The sequence below is a fragment of the Haplochromis burtoni genome, unplaced genomic scaffold (genome assembly GCF_018398535.1).
Source record: "Haplochromis burtoni strain Fernald_Lab_line unplaced genomic scaffold, NCSU_Asbu1 Contig_144, whole genome shotgun sequence".
Lineage (NCBI taxonomy): Eukaryota > Metazoa > Chordata > Actinopteri > Cichliformes > Cichlidae > Haplochromis > Haplochromis burtoni.
In genome coordinates, this window is record NW_024582505.1 from 1552364 (window position 1) to 1573118 (window position 20755).

The 20755-nt window shown below is 38.0% G+C and overlaps 3 protein-coding genes across 3 annotated transcripts; all 3 read left to right on the forward strand.

The window, feature by feature from the left end:
- The first annotated feature begins 478 nt into the window (after positions 1–478).
- Positions 479–5755, forward strand: LOC102301638 (dehydrogenase/reductase SDR family member 11). Its single transcript, XM_005951950.2, has 7 exons — positions 479–1449; positions 2965–3174; positions 3407–3501; positions 4189–4318; positions 4436–4528; positions 4612–4677; positions 4799–5755. Exons 1-7 carry the CDS (start codon positions 1318–1320, stop codon positions 4838–4840), a joined length of 768 nt encoding a protein of 255 aa, XP_005952012.1. The 5' UTR covers positions 479–1317; the 3' UTR covers positions 4841–5755.
- Positions 5756–8476: 2721 nt separating this feature from the next.
- On the forward strand, positions 8477–13238 carry LOC102301344 (dehydrogenase/reductase SDR family member 11). Its single transcript, XM_005951949.2, has 7 exons — positions 8477–8629; positions 10001–10210; positions 10559–10653; positions 11338–11467; positions 11784–11876; positions 11961–12026; positions 12141–13238. Exons 1-7 carry the CDS (start codon positions 8498–8500, stop codon positions 12177–12179), a joined length of 765 nt encoding a protein of 254 aa, XP_005952011.1. The 5' UTR covers positions 8477–8497; the 3' UTR covers positions 12180–13238.
- A 1024-nt stretch (positions 13239–14262) lies between these two features.
- Positions 14263–17337, forward strand: LOC102301037 (dehydrogenase/reductase SDR family member 11). Its single transcript, XM_005951948.2, has 7 exons — positions 14263–14524; positions 15449–15658; positions 15811–15905; positions 16460–16589; positions 16698–16790; positions 17068–17133; positions 17248–17337. Exons 1-7 carry the CDS (start codon positions 14393–14395, stop codon positions 17284–17286), a joined length of 765 nt encoding a protein of 254 aa, XP_005952010.1. The 5' UTR covers positions 14263–14392; the 3' UTR covers positions 17287–17337.
- Positions 17338–20755: the final 3418 nt, after the last annotated feature.

Here is a 20755-nt window from a genome sequence, read left to right on the forward strand (position 1 = left end):
TTAGTTAATGTGTAGTAATGGCATAAACAAATGCCATGTGTTTTGAAACTCTGTAACTTCATTGTTTTTTTGGGGGGTTTTTTAATCCCTTCTCTCTCCTGCGGGTAGTTTATCCTTAAAGCTCGGGTCCTCTACCAGACCCTGGGAGTATGAAGGTGCGCTCTTCTAGGACTGTGTTCTTCTGAACAGAGGTCTGATATTGTTCCTGGGATCTGCTGGAGTTTCCCACTCTCACATACATTAATCACATAATTTCAGTTTCTGTGAGACACCTGCACAACTCTTCTGAGTTTCCTCAGTATCCACTCTTTTTTTGCAGTGCATTTTCTCTGGTTTATTGGAGACTGAATTTGCTCCATGACTCTACAAGGACACTCCCGATAAAGCAGGTGCAAGCGACAGAGCAGCCCTTATAGAACTACACCATGTGACCTTGTCAAATAATGGACTGAATTTTTTTTTTATACTTCTTTGCTACATTTATGAAGATGATTTTAACTTGTCATTAAACAGTTTTATGAAGTTGTTATAGACATTATATACTAAGGTATGAAATAATCAAGTAATTATTTTGGGGGGAACTTTGTTGTACTTCCCTATCTAATTGCACTTCACGGATATTTGTTAGAAAAACTTTATGGTGTAAAACATTAAACCTTAAGTATGAAAATATCTGAAAATATATATTTCAGTATTCAAAAAGAATTGCTTAACATAGTTAAGATAAAACATACATAAATCAGTGGTAAAATAGCTCATATATATTTCTATAATGTCCATTCCACATTACTAATACCTGCAAATAAGTGAACAAACCAATCCTAAAAATATTTGCATAAATCTATCCATCTATTTATCGTTATATAAACTCAACTTTTCCTGTGTCCGTTTAGAAGCACATTAGATGGTGCAAAGGAATGTATAGCCAGTACTGAAATAAATACTAATACTAGATGTGACTCTTAAATTTAAGTCGGAGTTTTACTTGCTGTTGATCAGTTTGTGCAATCTGAATTCCCTTGGAAGTATTTAATTACAACAACAGAGCTGATTGATCTGTTTTCCTATGTTTGCACCTTATTTTAATGCAGCACACAAACCTGTTTTAGAGCGTGGGGCGTAGCGTGGCACCAGGGTACACTCAGGAGGAGGAAGAGTTCTGCTGTGCCAATGTGCTGCAGCCTCGGTGTCAGTTATGTTTGAGATGTTTATATAAATGCTTTATATCACAGGACACTCGTCACTCACGCTCTCTTTATACTTGTGATTCTTTCCTTGTTCTTTCGTGCGTGTCTGAACACCGGCGTCCGGGCTGTGATGGAGCGCTGGCGGGGCAGAGTGGCTCTGGTGACCGGAGCCTCGGTCGGGATTGGGGCGGCTATAGCTGTAGAGCTGGCACGGCTCGGAATGAAAGTGATGGGCTGCGCCAGGGACGTCGGAAAAATACAGGTTTGCAGTTTCTGCGGGGAGTAATTTAATGTAAAGTGACTCTGTCACGAAGTATTGGTTGATATCTAATGCTATGAGGATCATTTTTCAGCAGAGTTAGGTTTATGAGAAAAATACATCTATGTGTTGATTGTGCAATTCACAGTTTGTGTCACACCTCAAAACCACAGAAATGTCTTTGGCAGGCATCACTGCATAATCATGTGCCTGCTGTATAGTATACTCTTTGTGAGCTGTTCACAAAGAGCCTCAAGCAAAAATTTATTTGTATTGCACTGCTGCACGTAAGTATTTGAACACTTGGAAATCAGCAAGAATTCTGAATGGTGACCTCATTCATCCTGTCCCCTTCGCAGAAAAGCATGATGTTTCCACCCCCAAATCTTCACAGTAGGGATGGTGTTCTTGGGATGCAACTCATCCTTCTTTTTCCTCTGCAAGTGAAGTTTAGACCAAAAAGTTCTATTTTGGTCTCATCTGACCACATGACTTTCTCCCACACCTCCTCTGGATCATCCAGATCGTCACTGTCAAACTTCAGACGGGCCTGGACATGTGATGACTTGAGCAGGGTAACCTTCCGTGCAATGCATGATTTGAGACCACGTGTTCTACTGACAGTGACCTCTAAAACTGTGGTCCCAGCTCTCTTCATTACATTAACCAGCTCCTCCCGTGTAGTTGAGGGCTGATTCCTCACCTTTCTTATCATCAGTGATACCCCATGAAGTGAGATCTTGTATGGAGGCCCAGTCCAAGGGAGACAGTCGTCTTTAGCCTCTTCCATTTTCTAACAATTGCTGCTTGGCAATTGCCCCGTAGCCCTTTCCAGCCTTGTGGAGGTCCACAATTTTATCTCTGATTTCTTTTGACAGCTCTGTGGTCTTGCCCATGGAGGCAGTTGGAGTCTGACTGGCTGTAGGGTGGACAGGTGTCTTTAAAAAGCTCAGACAGGTGCTACTAATTTAGATTAATAAGTGGAGTAGACGTGGACTTTTTAAAGGCATAGTAACAGGTCTTTGAGAGCCAGAATTCTTGCTTCTTTGAAAATCATACAATGTGATTTCCTGAATTGTGTTTTAAATGCTGTATCTCACGGAGGGAATGCACCTACAATGTGAATATCAGACCACTCCATGATTTCTAAGTGGGAGAACTTGCAAAATCGCAGGGTTTTCAAATACTTCTGTTCCTCACTGTAAATGTTTAAATGGTAGATTGAAACACAGAGCAAACACACAAAGGGAATCCTGAAGTCTGTCATCTTTTCAGACAGAATATGACGGCAGCTTTATGTTAAAACGGCATTTGTGCAGCTTTTTTTTCCCTTTAAGACTTTGGGTAATGATTCTTCAGTTGACTTCAATCTGTAAACTTACAGGTGATATGCAAAGTGAAAACTTAAATCTACTTATTTACACTAAGTTGATATAAATCTAAATTGTGAACAATTTTTACATGCATTAAACACACATGGGATTCTGAAGTCTGTTTTTGTTTCCTGCTTGGTTTCAGAAACTGGCAGCAGAGTGTCAGAGCGCCGGCCACTCTGGTGTTCTGGTGCCTTTCAAGTGTGACTTGACCAAAGAAGAGGAGATTCTGGCCATGTTCGCAGCGATCAAAGAGCAGCACAGAGGCGTGGACGTGTGCATCAACAACGCCGGCTTGGCTCACCCAGAGCCGCTGCTAAATGGCAAAACCAGCGGCTGGAAGAACATGATGGATGTAAGAGCTCAGTGTTATCTCCTGGATTGGTCTGCAGCGATGTTTGTGATTTCTTTCAAAGTAACATCAAGGGTGTCCCAGCAGAACAATAAATTAAAATAATAAATGTAACCTATCAGTGCTTTTAATGTTGCACCTGAGTAAGAATTAACACTGTGGGGTTAATTTACACTTGTGCACAAGAAGAAATGATTAAATGTAAAGTTTTTTTCTTCTTCTCGGTCTCTTGCAGGTGAACGTTTTTGGATTGAGTATCTGCGCGCGTGAAGCATATCAGTCAATGAAAGAGAGACATGTTGACGATGGGCACATCATAAACATAAACAGGTGCATTTTTATTTGCTGATGTACAATGACGAGCCCGCATGTCGCATACACTGTTGGTTTCATCTACACATAGTTATAATACAACATTCCTGCTACATTAACAATGATAGAAAAACTTACTGTTACGGTTTTAGAATCTTGAAGAGATGCATCCAAATGCAGGATGCAGAGAGGCAGAGGGCAGGAACCAAAGATGCCTCATTTATTCTTAGCCAGCACACAGTCCATAAGAAAAAGTGTCAGGGATAAGAGCTGAGCTAAATCAGAAAAAAGTGATTTAGTTAATCTGTTGATTTATTAAATGATAACTATACCTGAGAAATATGAAAGAAAGCAAAATCTAAGCTGATGATAAAATCACAGAAAACCAAACGGGAATTATGGCTAGAAAATGAAACCCTGAAGGACCAACAACAGAACAGTAAACAGCCAAGAGAATCCAAAAACCTCTTGGCTCACATGGAACACACAGAAAAAATGTCTGCGCTGGAAAAGGTACACAGCTCAGGAATTATCATTATCAAATCATCAAAACAAAATGATTGTTACAGACCTGATACAGCTCTGTGGTGGGCCACAGATTTTCTTGAATCAATCAGACATGGCTTTAAAGGAATAGCTTAAAGATCAATACATGTTGTTTAATGCCCATCTGTGTAAAAACTAACAAATTGCCTGCTGTTTTAGTGTATGTGGACATCATGTGATTCCCCATGCTGATGTACATTTCTACACCGCCACCAAGTTTGCTGTAACCGCTCTGACTGAGGGCTTAAGGCAGGAGCTCCGTGCAGAAAACACCCATATCCGAGCCACGGTAAGGCTTTAAAACATTGTAACCAGCTCCAAGGCTGCCTTTACCACCAATATAAGCTTCTATGACACACATGCACAATGCTTCCTGAAGTTCTTTTCAGTATCTACTCTTTTGCAGAGCATTTCTCCCAGCTTAGTGAAGACTGAATTTCCTTTGCGGCTCTATAGCAACAATCCAGATATAAAAGCCAGAGTTTTCTCTGCATATAAGGTAAGATTATTATTTCGGCAGTTCATGTACTATTTAGATGATTACTCGGATTAAAAAAAATAATATTTTCATTTCTCTTGCAGCCTTTGGAAGCAAAAGACGTTGTCAACGCTGTTATATACGTGCTCGGTGCCCCTCCTCATGTTCTGGTTTGTGATTTACTGTTGTTTTCATTTTCTTTTACCGGTAATTGTGACTTATTTAACTTTTTTGTTTTCTTGTATTATGTGGTGTTATAATAAGGTAACATTAACATAACTTTTCTTTCAGATTGGAGAGGTTCAGATGCTAGCAACAGAGCAGAAGTCTTAGAGTTGCACCACGAGACGCTCCTGAATTAATAAGACCAATTCTTCTCCTTTATGAAGCTGACGACCAGCATTGGGTGTAACATGCTGCTGTAATCAGATTACATTTTTCAGTAATACAACACAGTTGTAACAATTATAGCACTACTGGCCTTTTAAAGGTTCTTCCAATCATCTGGAGGATGGCCAAATAGAAAGAAAAAACTGTTAATCATGTCTTGCTGTTGCTCTATAACCAGCTGATTTTAGTTCGTGTGTAAGCAGCAGGAAAATTGTAAAATGGGAATCAACTTCTGAGGAGTAAAAATAAGGACATTACTTGTATTTCTTGTATTGCATGAATTGACAAGAGCACAATGGTAAAAGCACAAACTGCATCCATGATGGAAGCAACTGCATTATACAACTAACTCAACATTAGCTCTTTGCAAATATCTGCACACACACCATGCAAACACAAGGCTAGTTAAAAGCCCAGAGAGATATTAAAGCTGAGTGTATGCTAACCCCAGCCCAGCAGCCAGAGCCTCATCTTAAACATCTAACAAATGCAGTGATGAGGTTGGAGGTTCCATTTCTACCCACTCTACCTGTTTCTACAGTGTAATCACAGTGGCAGTCTTTTTTTAAACAGTGTTAGAGCTGGTTTTCAGCGTTTAGAATTAAACGCTAAAAGAAATGCGTATCCACGTAAGTTAGGGATTTGTGTCAGTGTGTAGGGCTATAGCTTAAGGTCATGTTGTTCTTGGTAATTATATGATAGTGTACTTCAGGGAATCTTACAGAGTAGCATCTCACAGGTAATGTGAGTAATGACTGAAACACAGGGGACAGTTTATGATCTGGTCCTTAAATAACTTTATGATGTTTGTTCTGAATAATTTCACTAATTTATCTAATAAAATGGTGTTCAAGGAAACTTTGTTGCACTCTGTTATTTTTTTTTATTAGAAAATTATGTATCTACATAATTATTATGTATTATTTAAAGGAAATTAAATTTATACATTGTATGGCACAGAAAGGGCTGAAAAATAGCTGAAATATTTGGATACCGTTAATGAATAACATACTACTAATACATGAGAAAGTAAATGTAAAAAGTCCTGAGAATGTTAATGTTATGTTATGTTATTTAAACATATTGAATTTCCCAGAACATACACAAACTGAGTGAAGTGACAGAAATGTCTGTGTGGCGGCCACAGAAAGAGCTGTTTGAATTCAAAGGGGCGTTCCTCCTTTGGCATTTGATACATTGGGTCATCCTTTATGAAACGAGAGAAGATAAAGCCATCAACACTCGTTCATGAAAATGATCAACATAATTAACTGCTGTAATAAAATATTAATTTTGTTAAAGTGTTGCCTGAAAAACAGTCACCAGCTGCTTTATTAGATACAGCTTGCTATTACAAAGTTGGGCCCCTTTTGCCTTCAGATCGGCTTAAACTCTAAATGGCAGAGTCAACAAGGTGCTGGAAACGCTCCTACTAAGATTTTGGTCACACAGTTGCTACAGATTTTTTAGATGCACATCCGTAATGTGAATCTTTTAAGTTCCCACATCCCGTTGGATTGAAATCTGGTGACTCTGGACTTCATTTGAGTGCAGCGAAGTCAAAACAGAAAATTACCAGGACATTTTCTGTTTTTCTACGTAATTCTTTTTTACAGCGTGGTTTAAATATTAATTCGATTTTATATTTGTTTTTATAAAACACTCTGTCACACTCTGCTGACATTTGTGAGCTACTAGACCTTAATGAGCGATTTCTTTAACATATCACTGACCCCATCTAGGAAGCATAATCTGTTGTGAATCCATTTAATCCGCTTTTGTGCACATGACAGTAACCATGGTGCCCTGAAGAGATGGCAACAACAAGACAACCCCTGTAAATGAAATGGTTTTGCAAACAGTTTTACCAGAGGCCATTGCTCTCTTCTGATCCCTCCTGGATGATTTTTCTCTAGTTTTGCTTTTTGCTTGTGTATTTGTCACTGTTGGGAGCATGAGACAGCAAATCCTGTCCATTCAGGTTAGACAGATTTAGCCCAGCTCCCTCAGGTTGCTGCACCCATACATGCACAGTCTCAACGGTGTTATAGAGAATATCTTTGCTGTTCTGCTAATTTAGCAGTATCATGATAAATGGTATGCATGGGCATGACTGACTGTGTTGTTTTACAAAAAATAAAAAGGACAATACAAATCTTAATCTTCAGTGTCAAAGAGCAGATCAATTATATCTTTGTCAGCTAAAGTAATCTGAATAACTGATATCTGACATGTCCAGTTTATATATAAAGAAACCTTTTCTTCTTAAAGTCAGAATAGATTGGTGTCCCAAGCAATAGAAATGCCTTATAAACCAGTATTGACCACATGAAGAATCTGGCAGTAAACACAACCCTGATGAAATAACATAAGTTCAATAAGGAACGATCATTTAAAAGGAATTGAACGTGTATTAATGATGTACAGAATTCAGATAGAGGTAACTGGCAGTTAGAGTCCAATGGCCCATCACTTCTAAATACAAACAAAAGTAGTTGAATACTCAAATGCCCATAAAGAACCCATAACGTTTGTAAACCACATAGCAAGTAACTTTAAACCATCTTAATCTGAACTACATAATAAAGACAATCCCACAACATAGCCCAGAGTTCATATAAGGTCTACAAATAAAAGTAGGTGCCCTGTTTTAAACATGTTGGAAGGGTACCTTTCACCCTTCTGATGAGAGGCCTCGGGCCGTGACACACGTTGGGAATGAGAATGCTCTGCTGTTTTAGGATCATATATTAAGACCTAAAAAATAATAAGATTGTTTTAAAAATTCATTTATTACTTATCATCAACATGACCTGCTCAAGCGCAGGCCTCAGGACTCTGGTGTGTTTGCGTCTGTTCATTGTGCTTGGAAATATTTCATCTGTGGAATAAAGAGTTTGGTTTCAGTCGTTTTTTAATCTGTTTGCTTCTCTGCTCTTGAACCTTCTGTGACAGGAAAACCCTTCTTAAAATGCTGGACAGTTATTAGTAGGAACCATCCAGGTTAACAAATTTGATTTAAAAAGAAACAAAATAATGACTTTAAAGGTCTTTTTTGTCTCTTAAATATTAAACTTAAACTGTTGTTACACTGCATCTCTGTAGATCTATAGATTTAATCTCAGCATGCTCTAAGCGCCACGTCGGTGTCTTAATGTGTCTGATTTTTAAGAGAGAAATATACTGGGCCAAGGGAAACCATGACAAAAATAAATAAATAGAGACTAGTGTACATTGCAAATGAAAGTGAAGCAACAGCTACGAACTGTTCTGTGGATTTCAAAGTGGCATTTACCTATGCAAATATGTGCAGGAAGAGCCGAAACAGACAGAAATCGTTTAATTTAATTTAATATTTTTGTTACGAGTGCATTACCGCCAGTGTTTCAGCGTTTTATCACTACAGAAAACCTTTTCCTCCTACAGTGTGAACATGACTTTAATGCAGCACACAGAACGGACAGCCTTGGTCGTGTGTATACAGTACATCGACTTCTCATCGATGCATTACAGCTGACGCTCCGGGGTCATTCTGCGGCAGATTCTTCATACTTGTGGTGCTTTTCGTGCGTGTAGTAGGTTACCGGTGTCCGGGCTGTGATGGAGCGCTGGAGGGGCAGAGTGGCTCTGGTGACCGGAGCCTCGGCTGGGATTGGAGCGGCTGTGGCAGTAGAGCTGGTCCGGCTCGGAATGAAAGTGGTGGGCTGCGCCAGGGACGTCGGAAAAATCCAGGTTTGTTTTGAAGTGAAAACTCAGTTTACGCATAGAGTAATTTAACCTCTATACAGGGCTGGACTGCGTCGGCAAATACCCGGTATGCTCTTATCTGGCATACCGGGTATTTGTGTATATAAGTGACTCGAGCAGAGAAGTAAATTGTGATGTTAAAGTTACCGTTTTGCATAACATTTCCAGCTGTGTCAGACTTACATAACATAGAGAGGCTGGCCAGCAGCCAGCACACCCTGTATTATAGCTCTGTAAATCAAACTCTGTGACTCTATTGTTAGCAACTTACGCAAGAGAAAGAAAAAAATACAAGAAAAAAGCCGGAAACATATGTTTCCGGCTGTATTTTTTTTTTTACTCTCATTACTCTCATTGATTTGCCTTTGTACAATTCTTTTGATTTACTTGTGTAAAGTGTACCGAATATTCAGTTCACAGCAAGATAAAAATGTTTTTTGTAGGTATCATCATATAATCACACTCCTCCATAATAAAGTGATTATTAGGCCAATGAAATATGCCCATTGTGAGATGTTCACACTGGGAAGGCCCAGACAACACACACAAGCTAGTAGAACACCTAAACACAGACAAGCTGCTAAGATTCTTTTTGAAGTGAGAATAAGGATTTTAAATGATGGAACTGTGACTAGTAAAGGGAGGCAGCTGACTGATATGATGGAGAAAGAAGAAATGAGCATATCAGAAGAACAACTCACGTTGAACTGTTTGGAGACAAAGTTAGAGATGCAAGGCTGAGAGGGTATGGAAATGTGCAGAGGAAGGATAGTGGATATGTAGGACAAAGGATATGGAATATAGAGTTCCAGGCAGAAAGTAAAGAAGAAGACCACAAAGAAGATTCATGGATGTAGTGAAGGTTAATTGGCATGACAGAAGAATATGCTAGAGTCAGATGATACGCTAAAAAGAAAATGCACTGTTAGTTATTGAGTTCTGATATCCAGAATGAAAACTCCAATCTACATATTTGCAGTAACTTTACAGCAAAGGCAAAAGGCAAAGAGCAAACACCTGGGAAACACAGTGAAACAGGACAGCAAAACAGAACCCGACGCACACAGACTGAAGACTAGCAAAGTAAAACAGGAAATACACCGACTGAACTTACCGACACAGGCTCAAAAACACGGGCTTCACACAGAGACAAGGAAACATAAGGGACAGAACAAGAACAGAAACTATGAACTATAAACATAATATAACAGAGAACAATAATTCAAGGAATAAAACTTAAACCAAAACACTGGGTCGCAGACCTTGTGGAAAAATAACATTTGAATGGCAAATTCATACACTTTAAAAACACAAAATGGATTCTAAAGTCTGTCATCTTTTTCTTCTTGGTTTCAGAAACTGGCAGCAGAGTGTCAGAGTGCTGGCCATCCTGGTGTTTTGTTTCCTTTCAAGTGCGATTTGACCAAAGAGGAGGAGATTCTGGCCATGTTTGCAGCGATCAAAGAGCAGCACAAAGGTGTGGACGTGTGCATCAACAATGCTGGCTTATCTCATCCAGAACCTCTGCTAAGTGGCAAAACCAGCAGCTGGAAGAACATGATGGATGTAAGAGCTCACATCTTGGTTTGGTCTACGAATGTTGTAGTGTGTGATTTCTGTGGGTTTTTCTCTGTATCTATTCTTGTACGATCTACTGTACAATATAAAGCGCCTCGAGGCAACTGCTGTTGTGATTTGGTGCTATATAAATAAAATTGAATTGAATTAAATGTAAGATTCACATGAAGGTTTTCCCAACAGGTCATTAAAATGTAAGAACATGATGCGTGTGGTCACCGATCAGTGGTCTTAATGCATTTTTGTACCCACTGTGTGTGAGATGCAATAAGTAGATGTGCCATTTGGAGGTGTTGATTCCAGATACATTTTCTTTGTTGTTTACTTCTCTTACAGGTGAACGTTCTTGCACTGAGCATCTGCACGCGTGAAGCTTATCAGTCAATGAAAGAGAGAAACGTGGACGATGGGCACATCATAAACATCAACAGGTGCAGTTTTATTTAATAATGCTTTGTGACGGGTATGCTTGTGAAATTGGTTTAATTATTAAACAAAGGCTATATCTTATAATCTTTATTAAACAGTCAGTCTCTGATTATGACAACACTACACAATGGACCTCACAGTGGACCTTTTGTTAAAGCTGGAGGGCAGGACTTTCCCTTACATTCAACCCAAACACGCCAATGCTCCCTATCTGTGCCATGGTACATAGCAACCTCCAGTATTAGCATCATTATGTTTATTTTACCATGAAGTTCCTTTTTATCAGAGTGACCTGGCAACCAAAGTGGTGCTATAAATTCTAATAAGTTAACAATGACTGGTTCACCTACGAAAGTCTAGGAAGCATCCATGAAAGTTGTCAACACTACACAGAAGACTGTTTTCACAGCAAACAATAGAAAAAGCAAAGAAGAGGGTAATAACAATGGCAATGGCTCTATCCCAATAACAAGGAGCAAATGATTATCTGTTGCATTCAAGCCAAAAAAAAGGAAAGCAAACAATGCTGATTAAACCTGTCAGCACCAGGTATTTCTCTCTGGAAATAAAAAAAAAAGCCAATGAGAAACTCCAAATCGTGTCTCTAAAAGAATAACCTACAGATGAGTGCATGTTGGTAAATGCTGACCAGGTTACGACTTCTTCTGAACTGTCTTCTGTTGCAGCTTGTGTGGGCATAGTGTGATTCCCCATGCTGATCTACATTTCTACACCGCCACAAAGTATGCTGTAACCGCACTGACGGAGGGCCTGAGGCAGGAGCTGCGTGCAGAAAAGAGCCATATCCGAGCCACAGTAAGGCTTTAAAAACAATGCACCCAGCTCCAAGACTGCCTTTAACACCAATATCAGCTCCTAAGAAACACATGCACAAAGTGTCTGAGACAGCAGTATTACCTGTTATAATATACACAAGGTGCTTCTTGAAATTCCTTCATTATCCAGAGAAACCCACCCGAGGGATTAATAAAGTTTTATCTCATCTCATCTTATCTTATCTTATCTTATCTTATCTTATCTCATCTCATCTCATCTCATCTCATCTCATCTCATCTCATCTCATCTCATCTCATCTCATCTTATCTTATCTTATCTTTTTTTTTTTTTGCAGAGCATTTCTCCTGGTTTAGTGGAGACTGAATTTGCATCACGGTTCTATAAAGACAATCCAGATAAAGCAGCTGGTGCATACTCTGCATATAAGGTAACATTATTATTCGTACTGTTCGTGTACTGCTGATATGGTTACTCAGATACAACTATTAACCATTTTTCACTTCTCCGACAGCCTCTGGAAGCAATAGATGTTGCCAATGCTGTTACCTACGTGCTCAGAGCTCCTCCTCATGTTCAGGTGACTTTCTCTAATTTTAATGCTTTTTTTATTCTGACTTATTGTTTTTCCTCATCTACTATTTAATTGTCAATACTTTATGTATAATAATATATAAGAACATCTTTCTTTCAGATTGGAGATGTTCTGATGAAAGGCACTGAGCAGGCTTAGGTTTGACCTACATGATTCCCCCTGAATGAACCTACTTTACTTTACTTTACTTTACTTTACTTTACTTTACTTTACTTTACTTTACTTTACTTTACTTTACTTTACTTTACTTTACTTTACTTTAATTTACTACATTTATAAACAGTTTGGTTTATGATGTTTGTATTGAAAATTTTCACTGATGTATAAAATAAAATGATGGTGGGGGGCTTGTTGAGTGTTCTTATTTTACTGAAGGAGACCTGATATAAACAACAGTTTACGGTAGAAAACATTTAATTGTCATTTTAACATTATCTCAAAAATATATTTCACTCTGCCAACAATAGTATTAAAATGTAAAGTTAATATATAATACCTGACTAATACACGGGAAAGTAAAGTCCTGAGAATATTAGTTAATAGAGTTACTTAAACATATTGAATGTCTCAGAATACACAGAAGCTTTTCACAAAAAAGCTAAATAAAATCCTAATAACTAAAGTAACATATTTTGAATATTGTTGTTAGAGATTTAGTAACTTGCTAAATGATCCATGCACTGATGGTTTGTGTCATAATGCAATTATAATGCAATAAAGCTCCTAACTTCAATTAATGACATTTTTGAAGTGTCTCATAGTTACACAGTTACACATCTACAATATGAATCACTGTACTGAGTGTTCAACAATATATATGAAATATAATTGGTTAAAAATACATTTGGCACAGTTCAAATATTAGAAAATGAGTAAACGCTTACCTGATGAATTCACAGAGATCTCTGGGGTACAGTAAGGGTTTCATATGTATTTTAAAATTCATTTAGCATTAAGATTTGAATCTTCACCATAATGATGATTCAGATAAAAATAAACATTTCTTCCCCATGAACATCACTTCAGCTCTTCAGTGGTCCATTTGACTGTTTTTTGAACCTCCGTTAGAGACACCTTGTTGACCTCTCATTCATCCAAGCTCCGTCTCTCATGATGTCCTTCTGCACATCAGTTAACCAATTAACGTCCTTCCCTGATTTTGGCTTCCACAGGGGTCTTTCTCTACATCCACCCTTGATTTTCAGTTATAAGGCAGATCATTAATATGCTGTGATTTGCATGTTTTTAATAAATTTTTTATTGTGTTTTAAATGATTGTGTTGCATGGGTTTGGTTTCAGTTTTGTTAAAGTTTTGTTTTGTGGTGAAAATTCTTACTGTTTTATTTATTTCATGTTTTTGGGAGAATATTCTGACTAATCATGTTTCCCTAACCAGATTGTCTGATTGACTTGAGTCCTGTTGGTATGGGTTGCCCTGGGTCAATTAGCAGTTATGGTGTGGAGTTTGTTAATTAAGGAGGCCTGTACAGAACCAGGGGAGCCAAGATATTTGGAGAGATGTGCTGAGTACTGAAAGGAGGGGGCTCCAGATATGAGAGGCCACGAGTTGGGGCTCTGCAGAGCTTGGAACTGGACAGAAGAGCCCAAGAGCGGACACTGTGGAAATCGAGGTGGGTCTGATTGGATATAGAGTTTGGAAATAGAAGCTAAACTTGGAGTTGCCGCCATTGCCTGCTGAATGCCGGCAAGGGGGAGGGGTCCAACCTGATCATCATCATGGATAAATATGGGAAAACCAACTAGCTAGATTCAAGACTCTGTTTTGAAAGTGAATATGTAAACATTATAAGCATGTAATCGTGTAAATACCAAAACATGTAAATATTAAATATAAATGGAAATGTGTACATAATTACATCTGTAAACATCATAAACACATCTCTGTAAATCAAATGAAATATGAATTTGCTTCTACACCGTACAAAATCATTCAATTTAATATTTAAGTCCTTGCCCGTCTATTCTTTGTGTATGAATCATAACTTTAAAAAATAAACAGGTCTAACTCATTCTGTGTGTGCAGAGAGTTCAGACATATATATATATATGTCTCCATAAAATGCGATAGAATTAGGTTTTATTTTCATGAATGCAAGTAAACATATCATAGTATAGTTTTTACTTGAATAAACAAAAGAACCGATTCAACTGTTTTCCTACAGTTTGCTGATGACTTGAACGCAGCACACAAGCATATGATGTGTTTAAAAGCATCGCGTGTTCACGATCACAAGACAGTTGGAGCTCCGGAGTCCGTTTTCTTCAGACTTAGCGTCCCTGGCATCATACTTGAGGTGCTTCCGTCCGTGTAGCAGATTACCGGGCTGTGATGGAGCGCTGGCGGGGCAGAGTGGCTCTGGTGACCGGAGCCTCGGTCGGGATTGGGGCGACTATAGCCGTGGAACTGGTCCGGCTCGGTATGAAAGTAATGGGCTGCGCCAGGGACATCGGAAAAATCCAGGTTTGTTCTGAAGTGGAAACTCAGATCCCGCAGAGAGTAATTTAATGTAAACTAGCTAGCACGGAGTAAATTTTGATGTTAAAGTTGCCGTAATGCAAATAAATAAATAAATAAATAAATATAGCTTTCAGACTTACAAAAGAGAGGCTGGGCGAGCAGGAAGCATTAAACTATTATAAACTGACGAAAGCATGTAGTTACAGCACACTAATATATTACATTATTAATTAACTGCACAAGTGTTTTGTTAACAGCCACTGCACCGGACGTTAAGTTTAATATGGCACAGAAAGTAGGAAGTTGGACACGTGACTTTCATCTGAATTGTAGTTTTCATAAATCAAAATGTTAAACACAACAATGAAATTCGCCTTTTTGTCCTCTTTTTCTTGAATTGCCTAGCTTTCAGACCATCCTAACACACAAGTCAGCATTTTCGATTTGGTACTCACTGAGGGTTTTTTTCTGTTTTGTTTTGTTTTTTGTTTTAGCTTTGATAGAAAATGATGTTTTCAAAGATTAGCCACAACCATCCATTTAGCATATAATAAATGAAGAACTTGATTTTCTGAAGTTTTTTTTATTTCCTTGATGAAATGCATGAACTGTTTGATTCATACCTCAAGACAAAACCAGAGAAAAGGCTTTTGCAGGCATCATCACATCATCATGTGCCTGCTGTTACAAAATGATTATTAGGTCAGTGAAATAAGCAAAACTCAAAAACGGGCAGAACATCCAAACACAGGCAACCTACTGTTTGTGGATGATACGCATGGGTCACTGAGCTTTGATATGCAAACTGAAAACTCAAATCAATGTATTTACAGTAACTTAATCTACATGTTTGAATAGTAGATTCGTACACTTTAAAAACACAAATGGGATTCTGAAGTCTGTCATCTTTTTCTATTCTGGTTTCAGAAACTGGCAGCAGAGTGTCAGAGTGCCGGCCACCCTGGTGTTTTGGTTCCTTTCAAGTGTGACTTGACCAAAGAGGAGGAGATTCTGGCCATGTTCGCAGCGATCAAAGAGCAGCACAAAGGCGTGGACGTGTGCATCAACAACGCTGGCTTGGCTCACCCAGATCTGCTGCTAAATGGCAAAACCAGTGGCTGGAAGAACATGATGGATGTAAGAGCTCAGAGTTATTGTAGAAATAAAACACTTGTTTTGATCTGGAAGAACTTTTCGCATTGCAGATCATTGCATTGTAAAAAGTAATTCACATTTGTTGATTCCAGATATTTTCTTTACATTTTATTTATTTTCTTGGTTTCTTACAGGTGAACGTTCTTGCTCTGAGTATCTGCACACGTGAAGCTTATCAGTCAATGAAAGAGAGAAATGTTGACGATGGCCACATCATAAACATAAACAGGTGTGCAATTTTTCACAAACTTGTAATATTGTTATTACCATTATCTGTATTTTACCACAAAGTCTCATTTTACAGAAGGAGAGTGCCTAGTGACTGGGCCTTAGCTTAAGGGGCCCACTGGCATCCATCAGTCTAGTAACTGAATATTTCAATTCATTTTAATTATATTTATATAGCACCAAATCACGACAACAGTCAATTCAAGGCGCTTAATACTGTAAGGTAAAGATTCTACAATAATACACAAAAACCCTGGCAATCAGACAACCTCCTGTGAGTAAATACTTTGGCGACAGTAGGAAAGAAAAACTTCCTTTTAATAGGAAGAAACTTCTGATAGGACGAGTCAGCCATGAATGGTTGTGGGTCCATTTAACAAATTAACAAAGTCAAAGAGAAACTGCAAAACATCAGGATAAAATAACTGCTGCAACCCTATATACAGTTTTGTGGGCAGCAGAGTGTCTTACATCAGTGAGAAATTACTTAAAAAATAACACAAAATAAATGTTGCTTAATGCTCGCCTGGTTAATGCCTCATAAATCTGTTGCAGCATGTGCGGACATCGTGTAGTTCCCAAAGCTGTTCTGCATTTCTACACCGCCACAAAGTATGCTGTAACCGCCCTGACGGAGGGACTGAGGCAGGAGCTGCGTGCAGAAAACAGCCATATCCGAGCCACAGTAAGGCTGCAGCCAATCTAAAAGTGTCTGAAACACCAATATTACAGTTTTCAGATACACACATGTAGTAGTTTGTGAAGATCCCTCAATATCAGCTCTTTTTTGCAGTGTATATCTCCTGGTTTAGTGGAGACAGAATTTGCTTTCCGGCTCTACAGCAACAGTCCTGATAAAGCATCTGGTGCATATTCTGCATATAAGGTAAAATTATTATTCCTACTCTTCATGCACTGCTAATACGATAACTCAGATAAAATGAATTTCATTTGGATGCCAGTCTAGCTCACTGGGTCAAGCAGGTGACCCATATGCCAAAAGGCCACTATAGGGGCTCAGGTGTGATCTGGCCTGGCCACTTTCTGCATGTGATTCATTCCCTGCGTTTCTGTCTACTCTACTGATCTATAAAAATAAAGAAGAAAAGGCCCAAAATAAAAATATTTTTAAAGCTGTTAATCATGTTCCACTTCTCTGACAGCCTCTGGAAGCAATAGATGTTGCCAATGCTGTTACATACGTGCTCAGTGCGCCTGCTCACGTTCAGGTGATTTCCTCTTATTTTAATTCTTTTTTATTGTGAATTATTGGTTTTCCTGATTTGCTGTTTAAACATCAGCACTTTGCTTGTAATAATATATAAAAAACATCTTTCTTTCAGATTGGAGATGTTCAGATGCAAGGCACGGAGCAAGCTTAGGGTTGACCTACATGATCCCCCTGAATTAACCTACTGCCTTACTACACTTATGAAAATGATGAGTTGTGATATGGTCATGAAACAGTTTTGTTTATGATGTTTGTCCTTAAAGTTTTCACTGATTTATAAAATAAAATGTTTTTGTGGGGGAAATTTGTGAGTGTTCTTATTTCACTGAAGGAAATCTGATTTAAAGAGCAGTGTATGGTGGAAAACATACAGTTGTAGGTGTAAAAATATCTCAAACATATGTTTCATTCCTCCAACAATAGTAATAAAATGTAAAGTTATTATATAATACCTCACTAATTCATGGGAAAGTAGAGTCTGAGAATATTAGTTAACAAAGTTAACCCACCGTGTGTAAAAACAAAAACTGTGGTGACTCTTTGTGACGAGGGAACAGTGAAAAGTAGCTTCAGATTTCGGTTAACTAAAATACTTTTTTCACACCTTGTTTCATGTCTTAGCATATTCCAACTTCAAACTATAACAACACTGGACCCCACCAGACGGATTATGCAGCAAAGTGTTTTTTTGACTAGTATTCTTCCTAATTGTGGTCACGATGACTCTAACTGAGCCTACTCTGAAAAAAAATAATCTTCTTGTTTTTGGAAACATTGGAACAATTGCTGACATGTTTTTTTTCCCACTGATGATCCTGTTTTTTGTGTTGTTTGTACTTTTCTATTTTCCTTTGTACTAAAATGGACTTATATGTCTGAAGTAATGTTTCGATGTAGAGGGAGGATAAGCTTTCACCCCTTTCTGTTTTGACCACTAGAGGTCACAAGCATGACAGAGAGATTAGGTACCCTGCTTATGTCTCCAATTTGATTGATGGCCCTTTTGACCCCACCAGAAGTACTCCGGAAGTGTGTAATATGATCCATAAGCGCAATGAATTGCATCCGGTGACGGGGAGGGTACTCCGGAAGTGTGTATTGGATTCCATATGTGTGACGAAATGCAACCGTTGGGGGGAAAATGTATGTTTTCTGATTTCTGTTGAGTCAGTGCTGTATAGAGAGACAGAGCAGCAGTTAGTTTTCCACAGACAAAGTTTGAATTCTGTTTAAATATTATGACAATAACCCTTTAGCAATCAGTTTCACAAGAACTGGCAGCATCTTCCAACCACCAGTCAAAACCAGTCATATTTTTCTCACACGACTTGTGTTTGCTAGATGGTTGCTGACTGGTCTGACGTAAACAAAATGGCTAGAGTCAAAGTATGACAGCAACACTCCTATGACCAAGAAAACAAAAAAATCAGTTGTTATCCAGCCATTACAATGATTCTTTTTTTTCTGTCGGAGATTGATGGCAAGCTGTTGTGGAGACAAATAATTTTCCTATGTCACGGTCCGTAGTGTGACTATAGCAAAATGAGAACTGGTTGGCAAAGTTCTGGCAGCATTTCTCAAACATACTGCACTTTTTATATAAAGTCAACCTTGCTCTTTAGTTTGAGCATCAGTTAGGGAACTCACCATTACACAGAAGTTTACAATTCACAGAAATCTTTGTTCTGGTTTACAAAGCACCGCCCAGACACGCCATCACAGCCTATCAGTATCTCTGCAACTGTAAGGTGCTGTGTGGAAGAAAAGACAAATAGTTTAGAGTACTAAAGCAAATACTAATTGATTACTAAAGTAACAGAAAACAATGGAATTGAGTTTTTTAGTGGTATTAAAAGAACATTTAATTGTATAATGAACACCGACATATAGACATGTAGTTTTAAAATTTGTGCAAATTATTCACACAATCATGTGTTTTGCATATTTTAATGCATTAAAACCAGTGTATGTACAATAAAAACATTCAAAACAATATTTCACATGAGAATAGTGATTTTGCTACTAGAAGATCAAAATATTGTGTTCAGTGCATGAAAGTATTGTTAAAAATGTTTAGTAAAATTTAAATATTTACTTTTGGACATTTCAATTTTGGACAGGTGTCACTTTATATTATAAAATAAAATACCAGATGGCAATGAAAGTTTGCAACTGATAAACAGCATTACGAGGGAGCAGAATCATAAAAATGTGAGAGTAGAGTTTTAAATTCATTAAACACTGCAAGCAACTCAATAGTAAGGAAACCTCTTGGGAATTATCTAAAATTATGCCAGATTATTTATTGTTGATTCCCTTATTAATGTCTTCATCAGAACTACATTTCACACTGACGTGCAGTACTGTGCAAAAACCTTGAATCACCTCTCATTTCTTTTGGTTTTGCTTCACTGAAGCCATACTTTCTTATAATTTTTAAAGTGGTCTAGAACAGCAGTTTTCCGGTTTATTCTCTGGACATTGGCTGCTTTTTAACCAATTTTTAGTTCTGTGGATTCACCTCTTGTTGTTTAAGCCACATCAGAATTGGTCTCAAAGCAAAGAATGGCTTCTTGACAGCCACTCTTAAGAAAGGGATGAGTAGAAAAAGCTGAGGTTTGCCAAATAACACACAACCTGAAAATGACTGAAAATAGTGTGGCATTCAAACGTGAAATTTTTGGTTCAAATTGTTGTCAGTATGTACAGAGGTGGTCAGGAGAGAGGTACAGCACTCATCTACAGTCATCTGTAAAACACACTGGAGGTTCTGTCACGGTTTGGGGCTGTTTTCCACCAGAGAGGTTGTGAATCTTGTCAAAACTGATGGAACTATGAACACAGAATAGTACTGTCAAAGTTTATTCCACCATGTAATACCGTCTGGAAAACATCTGAGTGGCAGTGTTTTCATTTTTTAGCTTGACAGTGATGACAGACACACTGCCAATGCAGTAAAAGCACACCTGTATAGAAATATATGCCTACATGAGTTCAGGCTGTTTTAAAAAGAAAAATGGTCATCAAGCTTATTTTTGTTAACTGAAATAAAAATCACAAGTAGACTTCAAAGGAAGATAACTCAAATGATTTTGTGAATTTGAAGACTAAAAAACAAAAAATACAGAGGAAATAATTCATGCAATATCCATTATTTTGCTAACATTTTTTTTATTACAACTTGCCTGTTGAGGCTTTCATTGGTGTGTTTACTGAGACTGTGTACACAGCTTTTATTGTAACACCCCTCCATACAGTAACAACTAAAAAGAAACTAATGAAACTAATAAATAACTAAGTCAAACGAAACTGAATTAACAACAGAAAGATCTCACATTACATTTTTTGTGTGATGGTAGATATCAATAACACCACGAGCTGTTCCAGCTTTAATTTAGGTGAAAACTGGGTTAAGGTTAGGTTAAGGTCAAGGTCACAACAAATATGAAAATCAGAAATTTTTTTTAAATTACCCACAATATTTTATAGGTTGTCTTTAAGCTTCAACAATAAACTAGGCCTTGGGGGACATGAGTAACTAGGTGGGCTAAGCATTTGACCTTGACCTCTACTGTTAGCCCCTGAGGTCAGAACATGTTTTCCATACATAAAATACTAAA